Below are 23,389 nucleotides of genomic sequence, written 5' to 3'. Positions count from 1 at the left end.
AGCTCCGTAGGTAAAATGTGAGGATCAGTGAGCTCAAAAACATCTCTGCACAGTGAAGTGTCAAACAATGTCTAATAATTTTAAAACAATTTATATTCGATCTAACAGTTTTGTAGATTGTATCAACATGGCTCTTAAAATTTAACTGAGCATCCAGAATTATTCCTAAATATTTTTCTTGTGATACTTGTTCATTAGGGTCCCCATTGACGTGAATATTCGAGGACTGTAATGATGTTTTCTTGATTGAAAAGCAAATGCCCTTTGTTTTCTTTGTATTGAGAGTTAAGCAAGAATCCTTTAGCCATGTTGATAATCTCTGCAGACTGTTCTGAAGTTTTTCATTAACAACAACACCGCTTTTGTCCGATGTGTAAACAATGGTGTCATCAGCATTCATTTGCAGATTGACTTCAGGACAAATTTCAGGAAGACAGTTAACATACAAACTAAAAAGGACCGGACCTAAGATGGTTCCTTGTGGAATCCCTGTTACAATTTTGCAGAAGACAGATTTACTGTTATTAATGACAACACAGTTCACGATCTTCCAAATATGATTTAAACCAAGACAATGACCGTTCTGAGAAATTAAATGATGAAAGCCTTGAGATCAGTAAATTGTGATTCACCGTATCAAAGGCCTTTTTCAAATCAAGAAAAACTGCACCAGTAATTTGTCCCTTGTCAAGTGATTGTTTAACCTTTTCAAGCAGCAAACTTACAGCTGTCTCTGCGGGATGTTGACGTCTGAAACCAAACTGAAGCGGATGCAGAAGATTGTTACTTTATAAATGTAGTAGTAGTTGTTCCAGAATAATTTTCTCCAGCACTTTTGACATGACCGGAACCAGACTTATTGGCCTGTAGTTGCTGATTTCATGTGGACTTCCTGATTTAAAAATCGGTTTCACCAAAGCTTTTTTCCATGCATCGGGAAATTGCCCTGTTCTGATGGAAATGTTAACTGTTTCACCTTTTTCCTCTTCTTCAAATATATTTTATTGTTTATTAGAAATATGTTGACTGTACAAAATCATGTGTCAAAATAACATTTTAACAGATTTTCTATTGAATTACTGAAATAAATAATTTAAATGACGTTTTACTTTACTGAGACTGTCAGTTGCTTTTTGCTTGTACTCTCTGGTGAAAGATATATTATTTTGATTTGTTTGTTATTTTTTAACCGAGAAATACCGTTGATAACGTCTTCGCAGCACTGATTGGCTGCTGCGCATCCTGACGTCATTGGGTCCCCCTGTCTTCGTCCTCGCATGTCCTGGCGCATGCGCAGCAGAGTACAGTCTCACAGTGGAGGAGGTTGATCCGCAGAAACACGGAGAGTGGGCTTGCTGTTGTGTCCGGACTCCGTGGGACGATTCGTACAGGTACAGCTGTCTGTCACGCTGTTGTTTTATTTCGAATTCCTCCTGTTTACTTCACCGGAAGTCACGTTTCATCTGACAGTCTGCATGGCCCTGGGGTCACAGTGGAGTTCGGTTCTGGTTCCTTGACCTCTGCTGTGTGTTGCTATGGTTTCGTGTCTCCTTGGGTGACCCCCCGTGACTCTACACAGGGTTCCACGGACACGCCGTGGTCACAGCAGGGCTCGGTTCTCCAGGAAACGTCAGCTGTTTGTGTTTACTCTCTGCCGCTTCCTGCGGGAACCGAACCTCATTCAGAAATGCTCCAATTTGTGCTCTTAGAGCTCTCTTACCCAAATCCAGCAAAGGTACCACCAGACTCAACATTGTATTTTAACAGTCTGTATAAACAGCTGGGTTCGGCTGGTGTTTCATCCACTATGCTCGTTTTATTTGTAGCAGATTGGGACTTCATTCCTTTTTTCATTCACTGAATTGGTTTTAAAATCGTTTAGTTTGGGGTAAGCAGTAAAGGTTTTGTGTTTTGCAAAGTAAGACGAATCGTTCTGTTATGTATTCTCTTACGTAGGATTCATTCGTTTTTACACATGGCTTTGTATTAAGTCATGTAGGTGCTTTTAATTTGAGTAGAAAATGACAGAATTATTTTTTATTTATTATTCCCATGGTTCAGAAGTCAGACTCCACAGGCTCCTACTGCAACTGGAGGTTAGGCTCTCAAGAAGATAATAATGTGTACATATTTGGGTGAAAATATTATCCAGAAGTGGTAACATTACTGGAGAAATAGTGTGAAAAACTAACTCTAATTTGAAAACAAAATAAAACAATTTTTTTGTGATGTTACGCAATGTAGCTGGACTCAAGGCAGGTACATCAACTGCAAACGATTAACTTGAAACAGTTTATCTTTCTGTCAAGCAAATTAATCAATTATTTCTTATTAAGACCGTAAAAGGTAAAGTAAGAAGGGATGTGGACTGGATGTTTTGTTCTGTGAGTAATTTTCATTTTGGGTTGCACTTATAGAAAATCACAATGGAAACTCACCACTTGGGAAATATGTGGTTCAAAATAATTATTTTTGCAAGTGCAAATTATTTCTTTTTGGGACATGTTTTAAAAACTTTTATTTTTTTCTTTATTTATTTAATCATAAAAGTAATTGGTAGTACTATTTCTGGATTCGTCTTTCTGCGTGGACAAGCAGGTTCAGATAATGGATGGATGGATTATTTTTACTTATTTTGACTAAAACAAAACAGACTTTAAATAAAATGTTTCTTTCTTAAATCAGAAATTCTGTAAACCGATTCCTCAGGGTTGGAAGTCTGTGTTAACCTTTCGCCATGTAAGGAATTCATCCGGCATGTTTCTAGGAATGCGCTTTGCCAGCTTGACTGGCAGAAACTCTGCTTATCTTGACGTGCACATGGAGCATGATTTCCTCTAAGCGTTTTTTTCCCAGCATGCACAGCCTCCTTTCTCAGCAAAAACACAAAATCTTACCAAGTATTTCTGGTCTAGTTTCTACTGCAAATATATAAGTACTCTTGAAATAAGACAAAACTTACAAATATCTTTTCTGCAAGATATAGGAGCTTGTTTTAAGTAAGCAATTCATTAAAATTGACAAACAAGTGCTAGTTCCATTAGCAGATTATTTCACTTATATCAAGACTTTATAAGTAAAATAATCTACCAAATATGCCGAGCTTTCAGACCTCAAATAATGCAAAGAAAACAAGTTCATATTCATTTAGAAACAACAATACTAATGTTTAACTCAGGAAGAGCTCAGAAATCAATATTTAGTGGAATAACCAGGAGGTTTTCACTGCAGTGGGCTCTTCATGTTTTTCAGAGCTGTATAAGTTTCTAACCTCACTTATAAACTCAGTCAGTAACTCATAATATGCCGTCCAACACTTCTCCTTTTTTGATTCAGCTCCATGTGTGACTGAAGTCTAATTGTACAACACAATCAGAGTGAATCCATTTGAGCCGCAGTAAGCCAGGAGCGTTTGAGTGGATCTCTGCAATCTGAGCCTGTGATCGTATTTCAGCCGACAGTAACGCAGAGGTGTCTCAGAGAAATGTCGCTCCCACTCACCGGCGAAAGGAGCTGATAAAAGTTATCGCCTCCAGCGGGAGGCGGCGATAATCAGCCAAACGCGTCCTGGTACGGTCCATCCAGGACTCAACATTCCTCACACCAACAGCAGTCTTCCTAAAGCTTCCTTTCACATCACTGCACTGCAAAAACACAAAATATTACCAACTATTTTTTGTCTAGTTTTTTGTGTAAAAATCTTTGTGCACTTGAAATAACAGAAAACTAACTTACAAATAACTTTTCATTGGCAGATTATTTCACTTACAACATGGAAAAAATGTCTTATTATAAATGAAAAATTTGCTGGTGGAACTACTTTTTCATCACTATTATTATTTTTTTTACTAAAAACAAGCTCCTATAGCTTGCTAAAAAAAGTTACTTGTAGATAATTTTTTTAAGTGTACTAAGATATTTAAACTAAAAACTAGACCAAAAATTCGACTGCTGTCTTAAATGTTTCTTTCTGTCGGATTATGGAGCTTAAACAGTTTGGAAATTGTCCTTTTAATCCTTCCCAGATTGATTTGTTGTAACAGTTGCTTCTCTAAGTCAACATTCACAGAGGATGTCCCAATGCTTTATCCGTTTTTTTTTTCCTTTTTTTGCATGTTCGTTCAAAGTCAGACTTCTGTGAGAGCGTTTTACTACTCCACAGCGAAGTAGTAATGGATGAAGACTTTTATGGATCCATTTTAAAGTTATTCAGCAGTGGTGGCCAACAGTATCGTCACCAAATCATAACAAGACGAAGGAAGCTAATAAAATGCAGTGACAGCTAATGGCGACGGCCTTTTGTGGAGCGTTGAATGCAGCTTCTGTAGATGAATCTGTTGGCTGTGCAGTCGGAGCTGAGAGGGATGGGATTGTGACGTGATTTGGTGGCACAGGCTTCTGTCAAAAGTTCATTATTACAATTTTCAGCCGTTGTTCACTGTAAAAACACTTTTATCAATATTAAGGAATTATTGAGCTGAAAGAAGCTCCTCTATCTCGACAGGAAGTTAATTTTAAATTACCTTTGTCTTATTTCAAGTGTACTGGGATATATACAAAAATGTGATGTAAGATTTTGTTTTAGCAGTGTTTACATCCAGATTTACCGTGTCTGGCTTCTTCTGGTACAGCATTATGACCCATGTCTCATGTCTCAACGACGAAAAAATCGGATAAAATGCGACATGATCGTTCAGTCTGCAGATCCTCTGAAAACAAGTTTGACAAGTGGAGGTGGAAAAAATTAGATTTTTTGGGGGGGAAAAGGTCAGAATTGGGTGATTCAGACTGAAAACGTCGTACATGGACCGTGGCGTGAACGTAGCCTGATGACTTTCTGGCTTGGCATTGTGTTCAGTTGTTGCATTTGTGGAAAAGTTTAATGAATTGCTTTAAAATCTTCTGAATCACCATAGAGATGCGTGTTGATATTGTTGGACAGAAGACCTGCTGGATCGTGAAATGGATCCATTTTGTTAAACAACAGAAATGCATCACATGTCAGGTGCTGGTGTAAACAAGAAGCAAAGAGGAAAATGCTCTTTTACAAACAAAGGCGGCTTTCACTGGTGCTGCTTGGCGACTGGGAGACGCCATCATGGGAGCTATCTAAAAACTCTCAGATTGCAGAAGGACACTGAAGGATTGTGGGACAGGAAGTCCCGAGCTGGGGATCGGTTCCTGCTCTCCTGAGGATGAGCTTTGTTCAGCGATGACTCCGGGGAAGGGACAGCGCAGCTACGCTGAAGCCATATCCCATCATGCACCAGTGGCAGGCAGGGCGGCTGATTTATCGCTTTTATTTGCTGCATATGGTTCGTAAAGCTGAGGTGACGGAGATAAATGGAAAAGGTGCAGAGCTGCTGGGCTCTGCACTGCAAAAACACTAAATCCTACTAAATATTTTTTAGTACCAAGAGATTAATGCAAATATCTTAATTACACTTGAACTTACAAGTAACTTTTCGGCAAGATATAGGAGCTTGTTTTAAATAAATAATTTCTTAGTATTGATGAAAAAGTATTTATTCCACTGGAATATTATTTTGCTCTCAGCATATTTTTCTTCTTGTTTTTAGGCTGGTTGCAGTAAGCAATAAATTGATTAACTGCATAATAAATTAAAACAAGCTCAATAATTTCAATTTGCATGACTGTTTGTTTATTTTTCTCTTTTCTCTCTTTCTACCAGAAACTGGATGACAAAAGTCTTCAGTCTGGTGATTTGGTCTCAACTAGCTCCTTTTTTAAGGACAATTTTGTTTACAGCAACTTCATAATTCATTTAATTTGTTGTTTCTGTTGTTTTGTATATTTAATTTGGTTATTTAAAATCTCTTCCAGTTCCAGAAGACATTCAGTTCTTGCATAATTATTATGCCATTACCATTATATTACTTGGAAATTGTCTCTAAACAACAATTTTATCGTTTCTCGCAATAAATTCTGGGACAATTTATTGTCTAGCAACATCTGTTATTGTGGCAGGCCTTGTTGTTATAAGTAAAATAATCTGCCAGTAGAATTACTTTTTTTATTTACTTAAACAGGCTTCTACTTCTTGCTGAAAAGTTACTTGTAAGTTGATTTTGTCCTAATCCAAGTATAAGGTATTTGCACTATCAACTAGGCAATTTAATTCAAATTCAAAAATACTTCATTAATTCCAAAGGCAACTTAAATACTCTTGGTTGGATTTTGTGTTTTTGCAGTGTGCTCCTTTTGTAATGTTTCCTGCTGATTTTTAGAGACTTGCGCTCATGCAGTGCAGGTCTAACACTCCCTGAAGCATCACTCAGGCTTGTCAGGAGAAACGCGGCGGCCCTGGATGTCACTGAGTGTCTGATCATGTTGACGGGGGGATGGGAAGCTCCTGTTTCTGCCTATGGAAGCAGAAACAGCGTTTCCAGTCAGCGTTGCTGGGCAGCAGGACAGGAAGGAAAGGACGCAGGCCGGCAGGTGATTCTGGTGCTGCTGTCCCTCCTCAGCAGGAAATCACGACTGACGCTGAGCAGGAGCTCTGCAGCCGTCATGCTGGAGCGTGGAGGGGAAAGTCGTGACTAGCAGCGTCTCACACCTTCAGTAAAGCTGTTTGACTGCAGGCCCGATGTTCACTCTGCCTCCGCATCATCTTTACATCTATATTCAGTCTGCAAGACGAAAGAAAAGCCTGGAGAGACATACAGACACCGGTCACCATAATATATGTTGCTGGACGATAAATTGTCCCAGCAGTTATTATGATAAACAATAATATTGTTGTTTTGAGACCATTTTCAGGTAATTTAATGTTCATTGGATAATAATGACACAAGAAATGAAAGATCAATAAACTTTACTGCATATTTAACACTGGGGCTGGAAGACATTTTAAATCCAAAAATAAAAAAAAACAAAATAACAGAAACAGCAAATAAAATGAATTATGAAGTCTCTGTTGAGCTGGTTGAGACCAAATCACCAGACTGAAGATTTTTATCATCCAGTTTTTGGAAGAAAGAGAGAAAAGAGAAAAAAACATAACTTGTTACAAGTGGATTATATGAAAATAATAGGACTATTTTATTTGTTTAATTAAAATACTGGATGCTTAGATTATTGTTGAGCAGGTACAAAAGGTCTGATATATATATATATATATTTTTTTTTTTTTCTCTCTTGATTCTAATGATTGAATTGAATTGAGAGAAAATGTATCTGTCCAGAACAAATGCAACATTTTGAACAGCATGTCCACTGTAGTTTGTAGCTTGTTTTTATGCTGCAGTGTGATGACAGAAGAAACCAAACATCCAGTTTTTCCTGTTTATGATTTTACAACAAAGCATTTTAAATGGCAAATGAGCTGTTCCTGTAAATTCAGAGGGTTTATTGTTGCATGTTTCTGTACGGCCACTTCCTGGTTGTATTCCCAGTTCCTCCCAGCAGCATCTGAGCTCTGGTTTTGTGCCTCTTCCTGGCAGATTTCCAGCATGAACAGCAACATCTGAGTCAGTTTCCGAGCAGATCGCCGTCTCCTTTCCTCGTAGCACTTCATACCAATGAGCTCCATGCAGCTCTGCTTTTTCAAAAAGTGAAAATATTCAGGGTTTTTTTATATAAATGTGTAGATAAAAAGTATATTTCTGTTTTAGTTCTGCTGACATCAGTGACTCAAGCTGAAGGTATTCTGTGAAAACTGAGCAGAAGTAACTTTCACCCTGCAGAATCTTACTGAGGATTTTTATCAAGTTTCTTGTGCAAATATCTAAAACTAACTTACATATGACTTTTTGGCAAGATATAGAAGCTTGTTTTAAGTCAGTATTTCTTGAATGTTGATTTAAAAAGTACCAGTTCTATTGGCAGTAAGTAGTACTTTTAAAAAAATATTAAGGTTCCCATATTTTGCTGTAAAGTTTGTTTTGTCTTATTTACAGTGTACTAAGCACTAAGCTAAACTAAAAAGAATCAATTGGTGAAAAAAACAAAAATTAGATTAATTGATCATTCTTTTTATTGCCCAGCCCCAGCTTGGCGTTGATCCCAGTTTGTTCAGTTTTGTAAAAACAGACCACTGGTTCTCAGTCTGGTTCAGTCTTCTGACCTTTGACCCTTTGTTTTGATCTCTTTACCGTTTGACTCATTCGTCCACCATGTTGAAACATCCACACATCATCGCCAAACCCTTCCTGGATTGCTGACATACGTTGGTCTTGATGGACATTTTGATCCCAGGCTTTTCTTGCATAAAGCTGCAGAACTGGGAGGAAGTTTAAACCCAATACACAGTTTGGGATTCTCCATTTTGCACCACTTATTCTCGTTTGGTTTTTCCAAACAATCAGAACAACGAGGATTCATCTGATGAATTAACTTTGCACTATCCCTGTAACGCTGCATTATGTAATAATGTAATAAAATCAAGCTTCAAAATGTAACAAAACATCATTAAACTGTATTTTAATGTAAGAAAATCTTCAATGATTTTTGCAATACTTTCTGCATATATTAATACACTTTTCACCAATTATTACAAAATGCAAAGGTAGCTCTTTTATATAAATAATAACGTTATAATGTTTGTGTCCAAACAAATCATGTTTTACATTCTGTATACATTTAAATTGAAACTTTGGTCAATAAATGCCAAACTTTTGGTCACATTTTCAGACTCATAACCAGAACCCTCAACAAAACGATTCAAAGTACGCTCCAGGATTTAATAACATTTTTGCCTTGATTGCTACAAAATGCAGTTTTAAAGTTTTATTTTAAAGCCTGGTTTTATTACACTTCTTGATGTTTTGTTGGAGAGAAGCAGCTTTTGAACCTTCATTTCTGCAGCTAGATCTCTCAATCTGAAGTTCTTGATGATCCAGAAAACTTACTTGTGATGCAATATTGTCAGCGGTAGTTTCCTGCATGTGATGCAAAGTGCTGATGCTGCAGCTTTTCTTCGCAGGAAGCCATTGCTGAGGCCAGAAGAAGTGATTTCAACACATCTGCTCCTCTTTTATAGCATTCAGTTTGCAGATTAGATGAGTTCAGGCTGTAAGATGACAGGAGGTTAGCTCATCATTCAAGGCTAAAATACACAAGAAATAGTTTTTTTAATATTGTGATGAATTAATGTGATTATTGGGTTTAATAATTAAACAAGACGATGCAGAATTTGCGTCTCTCCAGAAACGTTTCCACACCAGCATGCTGATCTTTTTTTATTATTATTATTTTGCTGATTTGTTGTGTTTCTGTGTCTGGGTGTTTTCCCCCGGGCGTTACAGTGAATTATGTAACCACGTCATCCTCAGACCTGCAGATCAAACAAACCCCACGGTGTCCAGAGTAACGACATTACAGCTTCGGACCAAAGAACAGCTAAAACCGATTAGTTCAGCAAACTGAACACCTCTGGGTTGAGTTTGGTTCCTTTTCACTGAGCTGGAGGGAAACGGTCACAGTGACTCTGCTGCTTTACTTTCAACCAGAGCTCTGCAGAAAACGGCTGCGCAGATGAGAAGTTCAGATTTGACTGCTCTGACTTTGCTTTTTCTGTTAATGGTTTCCTGTTTTTCTCTGAAATCTCTAATGAGAAGCAGAACCATCAATGTTTCAGTTTTACGACGTTCAGATTTAAAACTAAATGTCATCCTAGAGCTTTTGCATCTTTTCTTGTTTAAAACCTTTATTTCTTTGATGGTTTTTGATGACCTGCACAGATTTCAAGTGCAACAGAAAACACATTTTTACTTTCATAGCTTAATATAAACATGTTTTTTTGTTTTATCCTTCAACAGCATTATTAGAGGAAGACTTTCAGGATTATCTGTCTTTAAATTTGAATAAGATGAAAGTTTTATTTAGATGGGAGGAAATTTGTTTTAATAAACCTTCGTTTGTCATATAGCTTCTTCCGATGATGCTGTTTTAAAAGGCAATCTAGAAAAAAACCGTCAGGAGGGAAAAAGAAAAGAAAGGAACAAGGACTGAAGTAAAAGAGATTAGGGAAGAATCGGTCTTCAGTCAGAGGCTTCAACACTGACTGCTACTGGAGATCCTTCCTGCCCACAGCATCTCTGTCCACAGCGACTGTAAAGATGCTTGGAAGACGAGTTACGTCAGCATTTGATTTCCCTTTGGGATGAATAAAGTAATTTTAATTAAATTAATTGAACTGAAGCAAATTTACAAGAAAATTTCAGGAAGAAAACAAAGGAATAAGAAACAAACCTGAGTCACAAAGAAACTAACAAACTGACAGAGAAAAACTATAAAACTAACTGACAAAGAAAAAAAAGAAAAACTAACAAAGGAAGAAATTAACAAAGAAAGACACTAACAAACTATCGAAGAAACAAACTAGCAAATAAAAAAGCAAAGACAACAATGAAGGAAACAAACAAAAGAGGGAAACACAGAATGACTAGAGGGAGCAGGGAAAAGGGCTGAAAAGGGAGGAAATAGAGACCAAAACTTGATGGGGACAATCAGGGAGGAGTGAAAGAACAAATAAAGGAAAAGAAGTGACAAAATAATGGGAAGAAGAGACATGGGTCATAAATGAATAATTAATTTCTGCTGGTTTGTGTTTTTCTTTGAGTTCTGGCTGAAATATTCTGTTTATATAGGCCAAACATCCAGAATTCATCTTGCAGATGTGCAGAAACCTTTTTCCATTTCAGACATCTGCTTCTGGCAGAAACCACAGATCAATGTTTCATTAACTTCAGGTGATGTCTGGTAGATCAAACAGTTGGAGATTCTTCAGTTTTACGGTTCATTTGTTGAGTCTGTTAGCTGACCGGTCCGGTCCTGACAGATTTAAGTTGCCTCTTGAAACATTTGTGCCAATTACCTTTGTTTTGTCCACAGATGTGTTTGTTTCATGACTTCTCTTGAGGTTGGAGTCCTCAGGGAGCGAGATGACCATCCAGACCCGGTGAGACGGTTCCCCTCAGCTGAAGCCCCCAGCTGGGCCTCCATCCACATGTTTCTATAAAAACTTCTTACTCACTTCATACAAAGAGACAAGCCTCCAACATGGACAACCTGATAGACTTTGATCAGCCGTCAGCGGCCTCGTCTCTCTGCGTGGAGCCTCATCACCAGGCCCACTCGGACGTCTTCTCCCCAGAGCCGCGGTCGCCTGTTCATCAGGCCCCGTTCCTACCAGAACCCCTGGCTCCAACCAAAGCTGGCTCCCAGCGTGCGGACGGACACAACGAGGACAGCGACGCCACGGAGTCTGCGGACAGCGAGAACGACATGGACCCGCCGTGTCTCGACTGGGAACTGAGGCGGTCTTCGTCCTCGTCGGCTCACAGCGGCGAGGACGCAGACGCCGAGGCGGTAGAGAGGAGGCAGTTCATGAAGGCCTACGTGGAGAAGGTGTTTCACGGAAAGTAAGGAGCGACGACCTTTATTCCATATCTCACCTTCTGACGTCATTAAAACGACAGTTAGAGTGTTATCTTGGAGTAACGAAGCTAATGTTGGGTCTATGGTCCAGATTTTACAAGAAGATTTGTAGTTTTTTGTATCAAAAATATCTTATTGATTCCTAAGGAAAATTAATTAGACCAGTAAGATCCATGTGGCTGGCAAAGAGCGATCCGATCTGTTGCCTCAAAACAACCCAGAAGAGTTCAAGTCAAATGTCTTAAGTTTCCGTCCACAAGCTTTTCACGATAGTTTGCTGTAATTTTGACCCATTCCTCTGCGTCCTCGCCACTGTGAGCCGTCAAGGACGCAGATGCCGAAATAACAGAGATGAGGCAGTTCATGAAGGTCTGTGTGGAGAGTAAGGAACAACGACCTCCATTCCATACTTCACCTTTTAATATTACACCTAGTGATATCCTGGGGTAGCAAAACTGGTTAATGAGCTGGATGTTGGATATGTTGTTCAGTTTGTCCAGATTTTACAAGAAGCGGTGTAGTTTTTGTATCAAAATACCTTATTGATCCCTAAGGGGAATTAATTAAATAAATAAGATCCATGTGGCTGGCAAAGAGCGATCCGATCTGTTGCCTCAAAACAGCCCCATAGGGTTCAAGTCAAATGCTTTATGTTTCTTCTCACAATAGTTTCCTGGAATTTTGGCTGATTTCTCCTGGAAGAACTGGTGTAACTGGTTGGGATGCATTTTGTCACTTCTGGCACCAATGCAGGTGTCTGAGGTTTACTCTCAGCCAACACCAATCCAATTTAGAAAAACGAAGCTGAATGTTTATTTTTTTTTAAACACAGATATAATTACATGAATTACAAATTTATTTGCTAACTCTGTAACGGTACAGCACACTCGGATACACCAACCGCTTCACAAGCTTGGTCAAAAACGTGAAAACACCAATATACACCAATACACAAATACACCAATATGCTGACTGCCTTGGTCAAATGTAAAAAAAATGCAATAAACCTTTAAAATGGCTCAGAAAGTGTAATTAGAAAATCGTAAATGTAAAATAAGTAGTAAAGCGCTCAGAGCACATAGCACAGAAATAGACTGAATAGATCTGTCGTTATGGATCCGGTGCATTGTCACCAATAACCAATCTATAATTTTTTCAGTATTGGGATCAATACAGATACTAATAAAAGCCAGTGGGAGGATTTCCTGGCTTGTTGTCCTCCTTTCATCTCCCACAATAACCAGAAACATCGAGTCTCTTTAAAAACTCATGACTCGCCATCTGATCCCCCGGGGCGACGACTGTCAGGGCGAAGAGCTGAAACGAGCTTCTCTAAATGCCACGTCACATTTCGTTTCGTATTTCAGACTTTTCCTTTTCGTTTTCTGCTGCTTCTCCTTCCAGTCCTGACCAGATTAATAATCATCTGTGGACCAAACCCAGTGACCTGCTGGTCTGCTGCGTCCTTAAGGATTACATGCATCAGCATCATCGTATTGACCTGCTTCATCCTTTAGTAATAAGTCCAAATTCTCTGTGTATTTTTACTGGATCTGAAAAAGAGAATTTAAAACTGCAGGACTGCCCTAAACAATGTTGACTTTTGGAAATAATCAGACACACTGTGGGGTGAGAAAGCGGGTGTTTGTGGGAGTGTGTGTGGAAACGAGCCACACCAAATGTTTCCCACAGATTTGATGAATTGCAGCTGAGCTGTTTGTTTTGCAGGGAGGACTTTGACCAGGAAGAGAAGGCGAGGTTTGGAGAGCTGTGCAGCGGAGAGAACGGAAAAGGCAGGGAATGGTTTGCCAAATACGTCAGCGCCCAGGTGAGTGCGTCCAGACGTCACGGCTGACCGCCTAAAAGTCAGATAGCATCACTGAAGTGACAGCTTTAAGAGAGAAGATGTAACACAGGGACAAACCTGCTGAAAACCTGCATCCTGACACCACTTCCTCAAACCTCAAGAACATTTTTCACAATGTATTTAATTATTCTTTTTATTCACAGATTGGTTTTAAAGAAAAAAAAAGAATTATTTCTTTCCCTTGTTTTTCTTTTTGTCTGTTTTTCTCTGAACTTTTCTACTAGTGCCAGTAAAACTCATTGTGGGAATGTGCTGTGACCTTTTGAAGTGATAAATTTACAATTTTTTTTATAAAACTCACCAAAATTTGCCACATTAACAAAATGTGATGTTAGTAAAAGCACTGAGGAAACCCAGCCTGTTTAGAGCTTCACAGTTTATCCATCCCACACGGCAGACACATTGTTTAAAGTTTAATCATTTTACAGAAAGTTAGACTTTACTTCACTGAACTCATATTTTGCTATAGTTTATGGTTTTCACACAATCACGGTTTAAATATAATGAATTTATTCAGATTTTCTTACGGAAAGTTCAGCCAAGAACGATGATGTCACTCTAGATTCTGAGCCTGAGTAATATTCAGATTTTTTTTAATTCAAACTCCTTTCATGTCCATAGTTTCATCTCCACATATGCAGTTTATACATCAAAACGTAGGTATTTCTATCTGCGTTCACCTGGTGCATCTCCCACTGCTGTAGGTCTTACAGTTTTCTGTCAAATCAGTCCAGAGTGCAGAGAGCGCTCCCAAAGCTCTCATTCACTCTCATATAGGAACAGAGGGAATCACCATAGCAACCAGTGACTCAGCATTTTCTGAGGCAATGATAATTTTACTGTCCCTTCTTAGGAAATTAGTTTAAGGTTAATTGCATAAATTATTGCAATTAGATGATAATGTTGTCATTTTGAGACTATTTTCAACTAATATAAAAGTAATAATGAAGTACACCCTCTCAAACTTTAAAAAAGATTTTAAATTTTCAAAATGAAAAAATCAAAACAACTAAAACATCAATAATTAAAATGGATTATGAAGTCTTTTTTGGTAAAATATCATCTTTAAGGCGCTTAAAGGTGTGCAGCAGACAGACATAACTCAGTTATTCTGTTTTTGCAGCGCTGCCATTCCAAATGTGTGAGCGAAGCCACGTTCTACAGGCTGGTCCAGTCATTTGCAGTTGTTCTGTTTGAGTGAGTATTTCTGGATTCAACATGTTTTCACTGAGTTTGACAGGAAACAATGAAGCAGGTGGTGGAATAACCCACTTCAGCTAAATAAGAGATACCTGAGAATGATCAGTGAGTCCTGGACGTCCTGATGGGAGAAAACAAATCATCGAAACGACGAGGAAGACCTGGATCTGATTTCAAATAATCTGAATAATTCAGTGTTTTTACTGAATTATTCAACAGTTAAAACCTTTTCCTGCCCTGTTTGGCTTATATGAGGTGAGATATTGCAGAACATTCATAATCCACTTGTGTTTTTGCAGATGTTACCAGATGGACGACTACAGCCCGGCCAAAAACCTCATGACCATGTGCTTCACGTATTACTACATCGGTAAGACCTGGAAACACTCCTCCTTTCTGCTGATGTATCACTACAATATTTATCACTTTTTTAAAGTTGTCCTCTAGTTTCTGTCAGTTTAATTACAAACACTCCCAAAGATCACCTTTCCCCTTAATTTAGGTTCATTTGAAACTTGGCTTATGTAACTTAGACCCTTATGTGCTTCCATATTTCTGAACAGAACCACATAACCAGTATTTTGCATCCCAAACCAAACTCTGAATCGATTCACTTTCCTGTTCAGGGATGTAACCTCCGCCATCTTTGTTTCTCTTTCTTCAGTTAAGGAAGACCAGCAGAGTTGGGTAGTGATGAGTTACATCTACTCAGTTACTAGGATTATCTCTACTCTTACTTTAGTAAAATTTCTGGATTTTCTACCCACTGAATGAAAAAGAAACAAGTTTTAAATTCACCAGACACACACACCTGCAGTTTTTGTTAAAGTTTTTTATTAAAAGAACTGATTTGGAAAAAAAAAAAATATTTTGCCTGATTTTGTTATTTTTTTGTTGTTACTTATATAAATTGTTTTCCTTTTTGTCCTTAAAATACAAAAAATTCCTCTTAACTTTATATTTTGGTCCGTCTGATGATGTAATTTTTAAATATTAATTGATCGTTTGATCAGTTACTCAGTCATGAAGGCCAAACTTGACAAGTTAAAAGAACTTCTGGGCCAAAAAAAATTAAATATAAGTCAAAAAAAAAAAAAAAACGAACAAAAAAAATAAATAAAGGAAAGTTTAAAATCAAATCAAGCAATTAAAGCTGTTTGATTTTGTTGTTTGTAATTCATTGTAGATCCAAAACTTAAAATTAAAAGAAATTTCATCTAGTTTCCATTTGGGCTTCATCGAACAAATTTATTCTGTTAAGATTTGAGTCAAAGTGTTTGTTACATTTCACCAAGTTTTATAAATTAAATAAAATCTGACTTAGCAACTTTTCTGTAAACATTAATGTGTTCCTACTTGTTATTTCATAAATTGGCTATAAAAAGACACGTACTTTGTGTTAACATAATGTTCTATTGTAAGAAAATAATGTTGGTTACAATTTTACCCTGATTAAAAATACAAAGTTTGCATTAACGCCTGTACTGCACAGGACAAATTTGTGCCAATCTTGACTTACTACAAAATCACACCAAGGTCCACAACGGCCCCGGGGCCACAGTTTGGACCCCCCTGATCTAAATGATCATGAGTTAAAGGCGGCTGCGTCTCAAACTGCGCTGCAGCGGAACGGCAGCCAGCGGTTTGCATCACTCTGTGCTGATTCAGACGGTTGCCACCTCTGGTTTGCTTTCTTGCAGCAACGCCACAAATAAAAGCCACATTTATGCTTCTGCAAGCAGGAGGCCTTGTGTGATTAGTGCAGTAGTGACACACTGCGTTGCATCAACATGCAGCTGACTCTCCAGGTTGCTCCACCTAGGCGTTTCTGCTTCATCCGGTGGTGAACCTGCAGCAGGAAGCTTCGCTCAGACGCAAGAGAACAAGAACGAAACTCGATCCAAAGAAAAGCAGCCGGCTGTTTGTTTAAAGGCTCTTTCAGCTGATGGATTAAAAGCTGTTTTCATTTCCTGCTCACTGAGCTGCAGCTGGTCTAGGTGTTGCCAGATACTGTTGAGGCACTTTTCACACCGAGCTGCTGCTCTGTAATGACCCGTGAGAATAACCTGTCTGCAGAAACCGAACCACAGGTAGCTGCTGGTAAACCCTCGAAGGCAGCTGTTTTTATTTATTTTTTCAGTCAGCAATGCAGAGATGCAACTTAAAAAACAGAAATATCTTCTGATTATTTGCTGAATTTCTTTCTTTCTTATTTTTAAAAGACCATTAGTAACCTCTAACCATCACCGTCACATCTTTCCTGTTAAAACTTATGAAATAAAACTACAAGTTTGTTCCTATCCATGTCTGATTATGCAGCCGACAGCGCAGCACCCAGTGACCGTTTTTAAATTGAAATCAACAAAATAAAAGTGATATTAGGCTACCGGCTGCCTGTGATTCAACAGGCTTTAAAACCGTTCAAACGGTCAGTAGAATAAATGTATTTTCTATAAGTCTCCGTCTGCATGCCTCCTGTGCAGGAAAGTGCCCACCGTCTCCCTCTGACCTGCTGGACCGCGGTAACCCACAGGCAGGCCTGGACTCGTACCTGAACAAGGCGAACTCCTGGCTGTCGGGGAAGAAAGACGCTGCAGAGCGCCTTCTGAAAAACACATCAAAAACTGACGTCAAAGGCTTCTTCGGAGGCCTGGAGAGCAAACTGAGGAGCACAATGGCTCCCAGGTCTGAGTGAGTGACAGCAACACGTCTGCTTTGAAGCTCGTTTCTTTAAAACTTTCTCATGTGTCTCCATTCCTGCGTTTTCTGGTGACAGTGAAGGCCCCGTTGAAATGAAACCCAAGTCACCAGGTAAAATGCAGCAAAAATCAGTCTGCATTCTCCACTTTTAGTTAATAAATATATATATATAAATAAACTCTTCTATGTTTTTGTTTTAATTTCTCCAGGCTCAGAGGCTCCAGAAGAGAAGAAAGAAGAAAAGATTTATCTGTACACTCACCTGAAGCAGCAGCCCATCTGGTAAGAAGGAGCAGAGCTACAAAATGTTTTATATAAAAAAGAGGATTCATACTTTTGCTTGAAAATAATTTAATTTCATTTAGGTGTTGTTTTTTTTTCCAAGGTCTGGAAAGTGCTTGAATTCTGTATAAAGTCCTTGATACTCAAACTGCACAGTTTTGTAATAAGGTGCAACGTAACTTACGCTTAATTAAAAACCTAAATTTGGAAAATATTTACAGCTGAAACCAGATATTTTCATACACCCAACAAAAAAAGAAAAACATTTTCAAACATTTTTTCTTGCCTTCTGGAGTTAAATCAGACTAAACTTCTCTTGTTTTAGGTCAGCTGGAGTTGCCAAAACTATTTCATTTATTCCAGTTTTTGGTAGGAAGGGAGAAAAGAGAAAATAAAACGATGTGAATGAAATGATTGAGCTTGTTTTAATTTATCCTGTGACTAATTGACTAATTGATTAATTGATTATTGCGGTAGGCCGAGTGGAGCTCATGCTGTTGTGGAAGGAAACATGTGAACGCTCCGTCTGTTTCAGGCACACGCTGAGGTTCTGGAACGCGGCGTTCTTCGATGCCGTCCACTGTGAGCGGACGAAGAGGTCTCCGACCACGAGGTGAGACAGGACGAGAAGTGTGGAAATGTTTCTGACTCTGTTTGAGGAAGTTTTGAGGATCTGGAGTGACGCTTTCCTGTCTTCTGTCTCCTCCCTCTGACTAAAACGGCGTTTCTGACTCTTTCTGCTTGTTGACTCTGACTCTTTGTTTCCTTGTGCCTTGCTACCGGGCAGCGGAGCGCAGGACGCAGAGAAAGACGAGAGGTCTGTCCTTCCTTTAGGCTCTAACGAAGGCATAATGAGAGAAAATGTTAGGATTTAAGTAGGTGGGGAACTGCGGTGCAGTTATAGTTGTAACTCAGAGGGAAGCAATGCAACACGCCCCGTTATTGGTTATTGGCATCTGACCAACACAAACAGTCAAAACTGTTACATTTTGATGTTTATCATGCAGGAAAAGCGAGCTTCATGAACTGGCTGTTTTTTATGTTTCTAAATTTCTCTATAAAACCTTCCCACACCATGGTGCCACCACCGTGCTTCACCATGGACTCCCTCCTGCTGGTGGACATTTAGGCTGCATTCACACCAGCCTTAATCCAACTCCAGCTCATTTGTCCTGAAAGTCCAGTTTGTTTGGGGAGGTGTGAACGTGCAATGGAACTCTGGTGCAGACCATAAAAGCAAACTGGTTCGCCAGTTTGCTTTTATGCAAACTGGTTCGAGGTTTCATCGAACTGAAACCTCTCGGTCTCAGTTCGATGTAAGCGAACTTTGGCGTCGACCGGAGCTAAGCATCTTCTTCAGAGGTTTTCAAGTCATTTCCTTCAGTGGTTCTTAGTGCAGCGCCCCCACAGGCTCGTTTGACTCAGTGCATTTCGGGCCGTTTTTAGAGGATTCAGTTAGAAATAACTGGATTGTTATGAAGTTTAATCTTTAGTCGTTAAACTTCCAGGTTCTGAGAGGGACAGAATGAGAGCAGATATGAGACACAAATTAAATATTTTAATGAGAGACCAACATGTCATCTTAACTAACCAGATTTAGTAACTTCGGGTTTGTTCAGCAGACTCGAGTTTTGCTTTCGATATTTCTGAGCCGTCTTCGTCTCTTGGCATACTGCTGTGATTCTTGTGTCGCCCCCTGGTGAGCAAACGCATCGCAGCCACAGAGTGCACAGACAGGTTGTGAAATGACTGCAGCAATAAATATATTTTAATCGGGAGCAGTCGACTCTGAAGGTGCTCTCTGCTTCTTCACAGCTCACTGCATGTCCTCACCAACGATCTGCCTGAAAATGAGACGTCTTCTCCATCTGCATGCTCCTTCTGCTCCACTCTGCTTTCCTCTGCAGGACATTTCCACCATATGGACTGATGTAATGTTGGGATTAAAATAGATGATTTGATTGAAATGTAGGTTCCAGGATTTCTAAGAAGAAAAAAAACAAAAAACAATCATCATAAAAGCTAAACATTTACTTGATTTATTTTGCGTTTTTGGTCTAAACCTGAGATTTTGTGCTCTCCATATGACCCAATCCGGTCACCAGCATTTCATAATTGCCTTGAGGAAATCAAATCACATCTGTTTCAATTCTTAAAGGTCAAAACAGGCAACGACTTTGAATTTTCCAGCAGTGACATTTAGGGAATCACTAAAGTGAAGTGGGAGGAGCCTAAAGCAGCGAGAGGCAGACAACATAAACCTCAAGTAAACAGTAAATCTGTTATAATTTATATAGAAAAGATGTAACCATGGCAGACAGAACCTTCTGGTGCCACACATGTACATTTTTATGAGTTTTGACCAGGAGTTATGCGAGGTTAAAGGGAGCCAAGCTGAAATGTAACAGGAGTTATGAGAGTTTTTTATTTGTCAGAAAACTTTAAAGTTTTATGACAAACTAGATGAAAGTTAGTAGAAATCCCTAAAATTTCATGAATAAAATGAATATGTGGAGATGAAACTGTGAGCATGAAAGTGGTTCAAATCAAATTTTTCTGAATATTTCACAGGGTTGGAATCTAGTGTGTGGGACATTATCTGGGAAATCTGAAAATAAATCATCAAAGTTAAGCTGCGATTGTGCAAAAACTGTAAAAAGTATTAAAAAGTAATTTCAGTCGGATAAAGTCCAGCTTTCTGTGAACCGCTCAAACTCTGAATGGTGTTTCTGCTGGAAAGTGTGGCTGATCGGTTCAGCTCATTGCACCGAGACCCAGTTATAGTTCACCAATCCCGTATCTCATTACACACTATTATCTTTGTGACTGATCTGCGATGCGTTTTGTAACAACGCTTCATGTCTCTGCTGTTGGAGTGTGCAGGCATGAAAACCTTTCCTGCGGCTGTTTTCAGTTTCTGCTCCTCATCTGCTTGTGACGGACCAACGATGATCCTCGTTGAGGGATCATTTGTTGTGCTGCTGCTGACGGCTCACTCATTTCACGTGTAACAACCGCAGCCGTTTACAGTTCCAGGGCTGGTTGTCTGAAGCTCTATTTCTGAGTTGTGTTTTGTGTTTGCATCGTGTCAAACATCCTGTTGCTTCGCGGTCACGCCACCGCCTGTGGTTTGACGCCACACAGGCAGCGCTCAGTCGTTTTCGCTTGATGCTGCTTTGACACCCAGCCCTGAGCTGTTGCCGTGGCGAAGCCGAAAGGTCAGAGGTCAAGGCTGATTGCAGCTCTGTGTGATCTGCAGGGAGAAGTGGCATCACTTGACCCCGAAGGAGAGAGAAGAAAGCTTGAAAATCGATGAGAACATCACATTTGGCCAGCTGGGGTGAGGAGCGCTGCAAAAACACAAAACCTCACCAAGTGGTTTTGGTCCAGTTTCTACTGCAAATATCTTAGTAAAATTGGAATAAGACGAAATATGAGTTTTCGGAAATAATTCCTTAACATTGATGAAAGTGTTGAAACTTGATTCTGACTGCAGTAGTTTTTTTTTTTAACTGTTTGTGTTTTCAGGACTTTCACCCACAACATGCTGGCGTTCGGTCTGAGTAAAAAGCTCTGTAACGACTTCCTGAAGAAGCAGGCCGTCATCGGGAATCTGAACGAAGGTCAAGCTCAGTGCGCCCAGGGCGGCCATCTTGTTTCTATCTATATGGACCTTAAATTCAGGTCAACTGTGCGATGAAGTGCAATAGTCAGGCTAAAGAGTAGTTATAACATTACACAAATACAGACATAGTAATACAAGAGAGAATGAAGTCGAAATAATACCAGGATAAAGTCTTAATGTAGTCAGAAAGAAGCCTTAACATTGGGAGAATAAGGTACACATTTTATGATCTTCAGCACAAAAAATGACAAAAAGTTAAATATCAAATCATTTCCTTATTTTCATCTCATGACTTTAAGACGCACCAGTAAGATTCTGCTAATATTATGACTATATTCTCGTAATTAATCAATTATGTGGCCCTAATACTTTGCCGTACAACTCACAGAATGAATGATTGGAAGAAAAGCCAGTCTTTGGAAATGTTTTCTGTCTTTTGTAATTTCATTTTTTTTTAGAAAACAAAGCCAAAAAAACAAGATTAACATTGGACCTGGTTTGAAAAAAATTTATTTCATTTTTATGCCATATAAGCCCAGCTCTTCCTCTTTTTTTAGCTTTTTTCTCTGGCTTCCTGCCTATTTTACCATTAATCTGCACGTCTTCCTGGTTTTCCTTCCCCATCTCTTCACTTTTCACTCCTGCAGAACTTTAATCAATGATTTTGTCTGCAGATTTAAAACAGAAATGTGCTTTTTGTTTCCACCTGCAGAGCAATACCAGCTGCTGAGCGACCATATTGAGAAGATGGCGGCGGAGTGAGTCGGAGATCAGCGCCGGTTTCCTTCCAGTTCACTTCTGTGTTTATGTGGTCCAGTGCTGAGAGATACCATCTGCAAACTGCTGGAATATGAGCAATATTATATTAAACGCACCATAAAGTCTGCATCCACTGTTCATGTGAAGGTGTCGCGTATCCCCGTCAGACTCGTTTGGTGTTTTGAAATGTCTCATTAAGGATTCAGCGTGCTGTGATCTGATGTTCAGATGTTTATTTTATTTTTTTATTGTTCTGTAGATTTCCTTCTTAAACTGACAAGATGTTGACATAATTTAGAAATTCAAGCTTCAATCTGCACTACAAAAACATAAAGTCTTACCAAGTAGTTTTAGTGTTGTTTCAATATGTTAAGACCAAATTATAAATAACTTTTCAACAAGATATTGGAGCTTGTTTTAAGTAATTAATTCCTTAATATTGATGAAAAATATTTGTTCCATTGGCAGATTATTTCATGGGGAAAAAATGGCTTGTTATAAGTGAAATAAGTATTTTTTTCATCAATATTAAGGAAATATTTACTTGAAACAAGCTCTTACATTTTGCTGAAAAGTTCATTTTAAATTAGGTTTTTTTTTTTTTTTTTTTTTCATCTTTACTAAGATATTTCCGCCAGAAACTTGACCAAAAATGCTTGGTAAAATTTTGCGGTTTTGCAGTGCACTCTGTTAAACGCTCATATTCTCCAAACCAAACTACAAAATCAGAAAAGGGAGGATTAAGATGTGAAATTATGACATTTCGTTCTGCTTTTAGCTGCTTTAGCCGCCTCACAGACACACAGATTTCCCCGCCTGCTAAGTGCCTTTTGTGGATCGTTACTCCCGAACCTCGCCGCGCTTCCCTCCCTCCTCCAGGAGGCTTCATCGTCCCGGCTCTGAGTGTCGTGTCCCGCCCGTCCGCCGGGTCCCGCTGCATGCTGCATGTCCAAACTCTGTGATTGAACTGTGGAGGTAGCTGCTGTGACTGTGTCCCGCCACTAAGGGGCAGCATTGCCATTGATGTGGCTGGTGTAAATATATTCCTGATGCTAAATGTGGAAAAACCATCTGTGGCGCCCCCATGTGGTTCTTCTGTGAAGTGAAAGCATTTTTGTTGCCATTGATCCCCTGAAGAAGGATCGACCCATTCAGAGTAAAATGTAACTGTATCTGTTGTTGTGTTGTATCTGTCGGCTCTCTATAAGCCATTTGCACTAAATTTACGCTCTTCATGTCCATCCAAGAGTGTTTCTGGATTCCAGGTGGAGCTGTCCAACGTGTTCAACATTAAATTAATGTAATAACATTTTAAAACAAAGTGATTAAATTGTGATTATGTTTAAAAAAAAAACAAATATTTTCTGTCAGTGTGACGTTTCTTTCAGGTTCAGATTATTTACAACTCAACATATTGAACACAATGTGAGATGTGGAGAAACCAAAGAGAGTTTCTTACATTCCAATTTAAAAAGGTAGCAGAGAATGACGGTTTGTCATCGGGTCAGTGTGGGCAGATGCCCAGGGCGGTATTAGAAAGGGGCGGAGAAACCAAG

The 23,389-nt window shown here is 39.1% G+C and overlaps 1 protein-coding gene across 3 annotated transcripts; it reads left to right on the top strand.

Annotated features, from left to right (window-relative positions):
• Window positions 1-1,275: 1,275 nt before the first annotated feature.
• On the top strand, window positions 1,276-21,971 carry kiaa0513 (KIAA0513 ortholog). 3 transcript variants are annotated; one of them, XM_007567541.2, is made up of 13 exons: window positions 1,276-1,391; window positions 10,855-11,384; window positions 13,129-13,228; window positions 14,391-14,464; window positions 14,767-14,837; window positions 16,951-17,152; window positions 17,244-17,278; window positions 17,377-17,449; window positions 17,985-18,062; window positions 18,237-18,266; window positions 20,709-20,789; window positions 20,978-21,072; window positions 21,787-21,971. In XM_007567541.2, exons 2-13 carry the CDS (start codon window positions 11,023-11,025, stop codon window positions 21,834-21,836), a joined length of 1,251 nt encoding a protein of 416 aa, XP_007567603.1. In that variant the 5' UTR covers window positions 1,276-1,391; window positions 10,855-11,022; the 3' UTR covers window positions 21,837-21,971. The 3 variants fall into 3 exon arrangements, with proteins under 3 accessions (XP_007567603.1, XP_007567602.1, XP_007567604.1); XM_007567540.2 differs by having other exon boundaries at window positions 1,277-1,391; window positions 16,951-17,158; XM_007567542.2 differs by lacking the exon at window positions 18,237-18,266 and having other exon boundaries at window positions 1,277-1,391; window positions 16,951-17,158.
• The last annotated feature ends 1,418 nt before the right edge of the window (window positions 21,972-23,389 follow it).

Source organism: Poecilia formosa, unplaced genomic scaffold (assembly GCF_000485575.1).
Source record: "Poecilia formosa unplaced genomic scaffold, Poecilia_formosa-5.1.2 Scaffold209, whole genome shotgun sequence".
Classification (NCBI taxonomy): domain Eukaryota; kingdom Metazoa; phylum Chordata; class Actinopteri; order Cyprinodontiformes; family Poeciliidae; genus Poecilia; species Poecilia formosa.
This window is presented reverse-complemented; position numbering and strand designations above follow the sequence as displayed.

Bases quoted from the DNA above. Each gene is read 5' to 3' on its own strand.
- kiaa0513 (XM_007567540.2), top strand. From the start codon at position 11,023: ATGGACAACCTGATAGACTTTGATCAGCCGTCAGCGGCCTCGTCTCTC. The intron at 14,838-16,950 runs GTAAGACCTGGA...CCTCCTGTGCAG, and splicing joins CTTCACGTATTACTACATCG to GAAAGTGCCCACCGTCTCCC. The intron at 18,267-20,708 runs GTCTGTCCTTCC...TGTGATCTGCAG, and splicing joins GACGCAGAGAAAGACGAGAG to GGAGAAGTGGCATCACTTGA.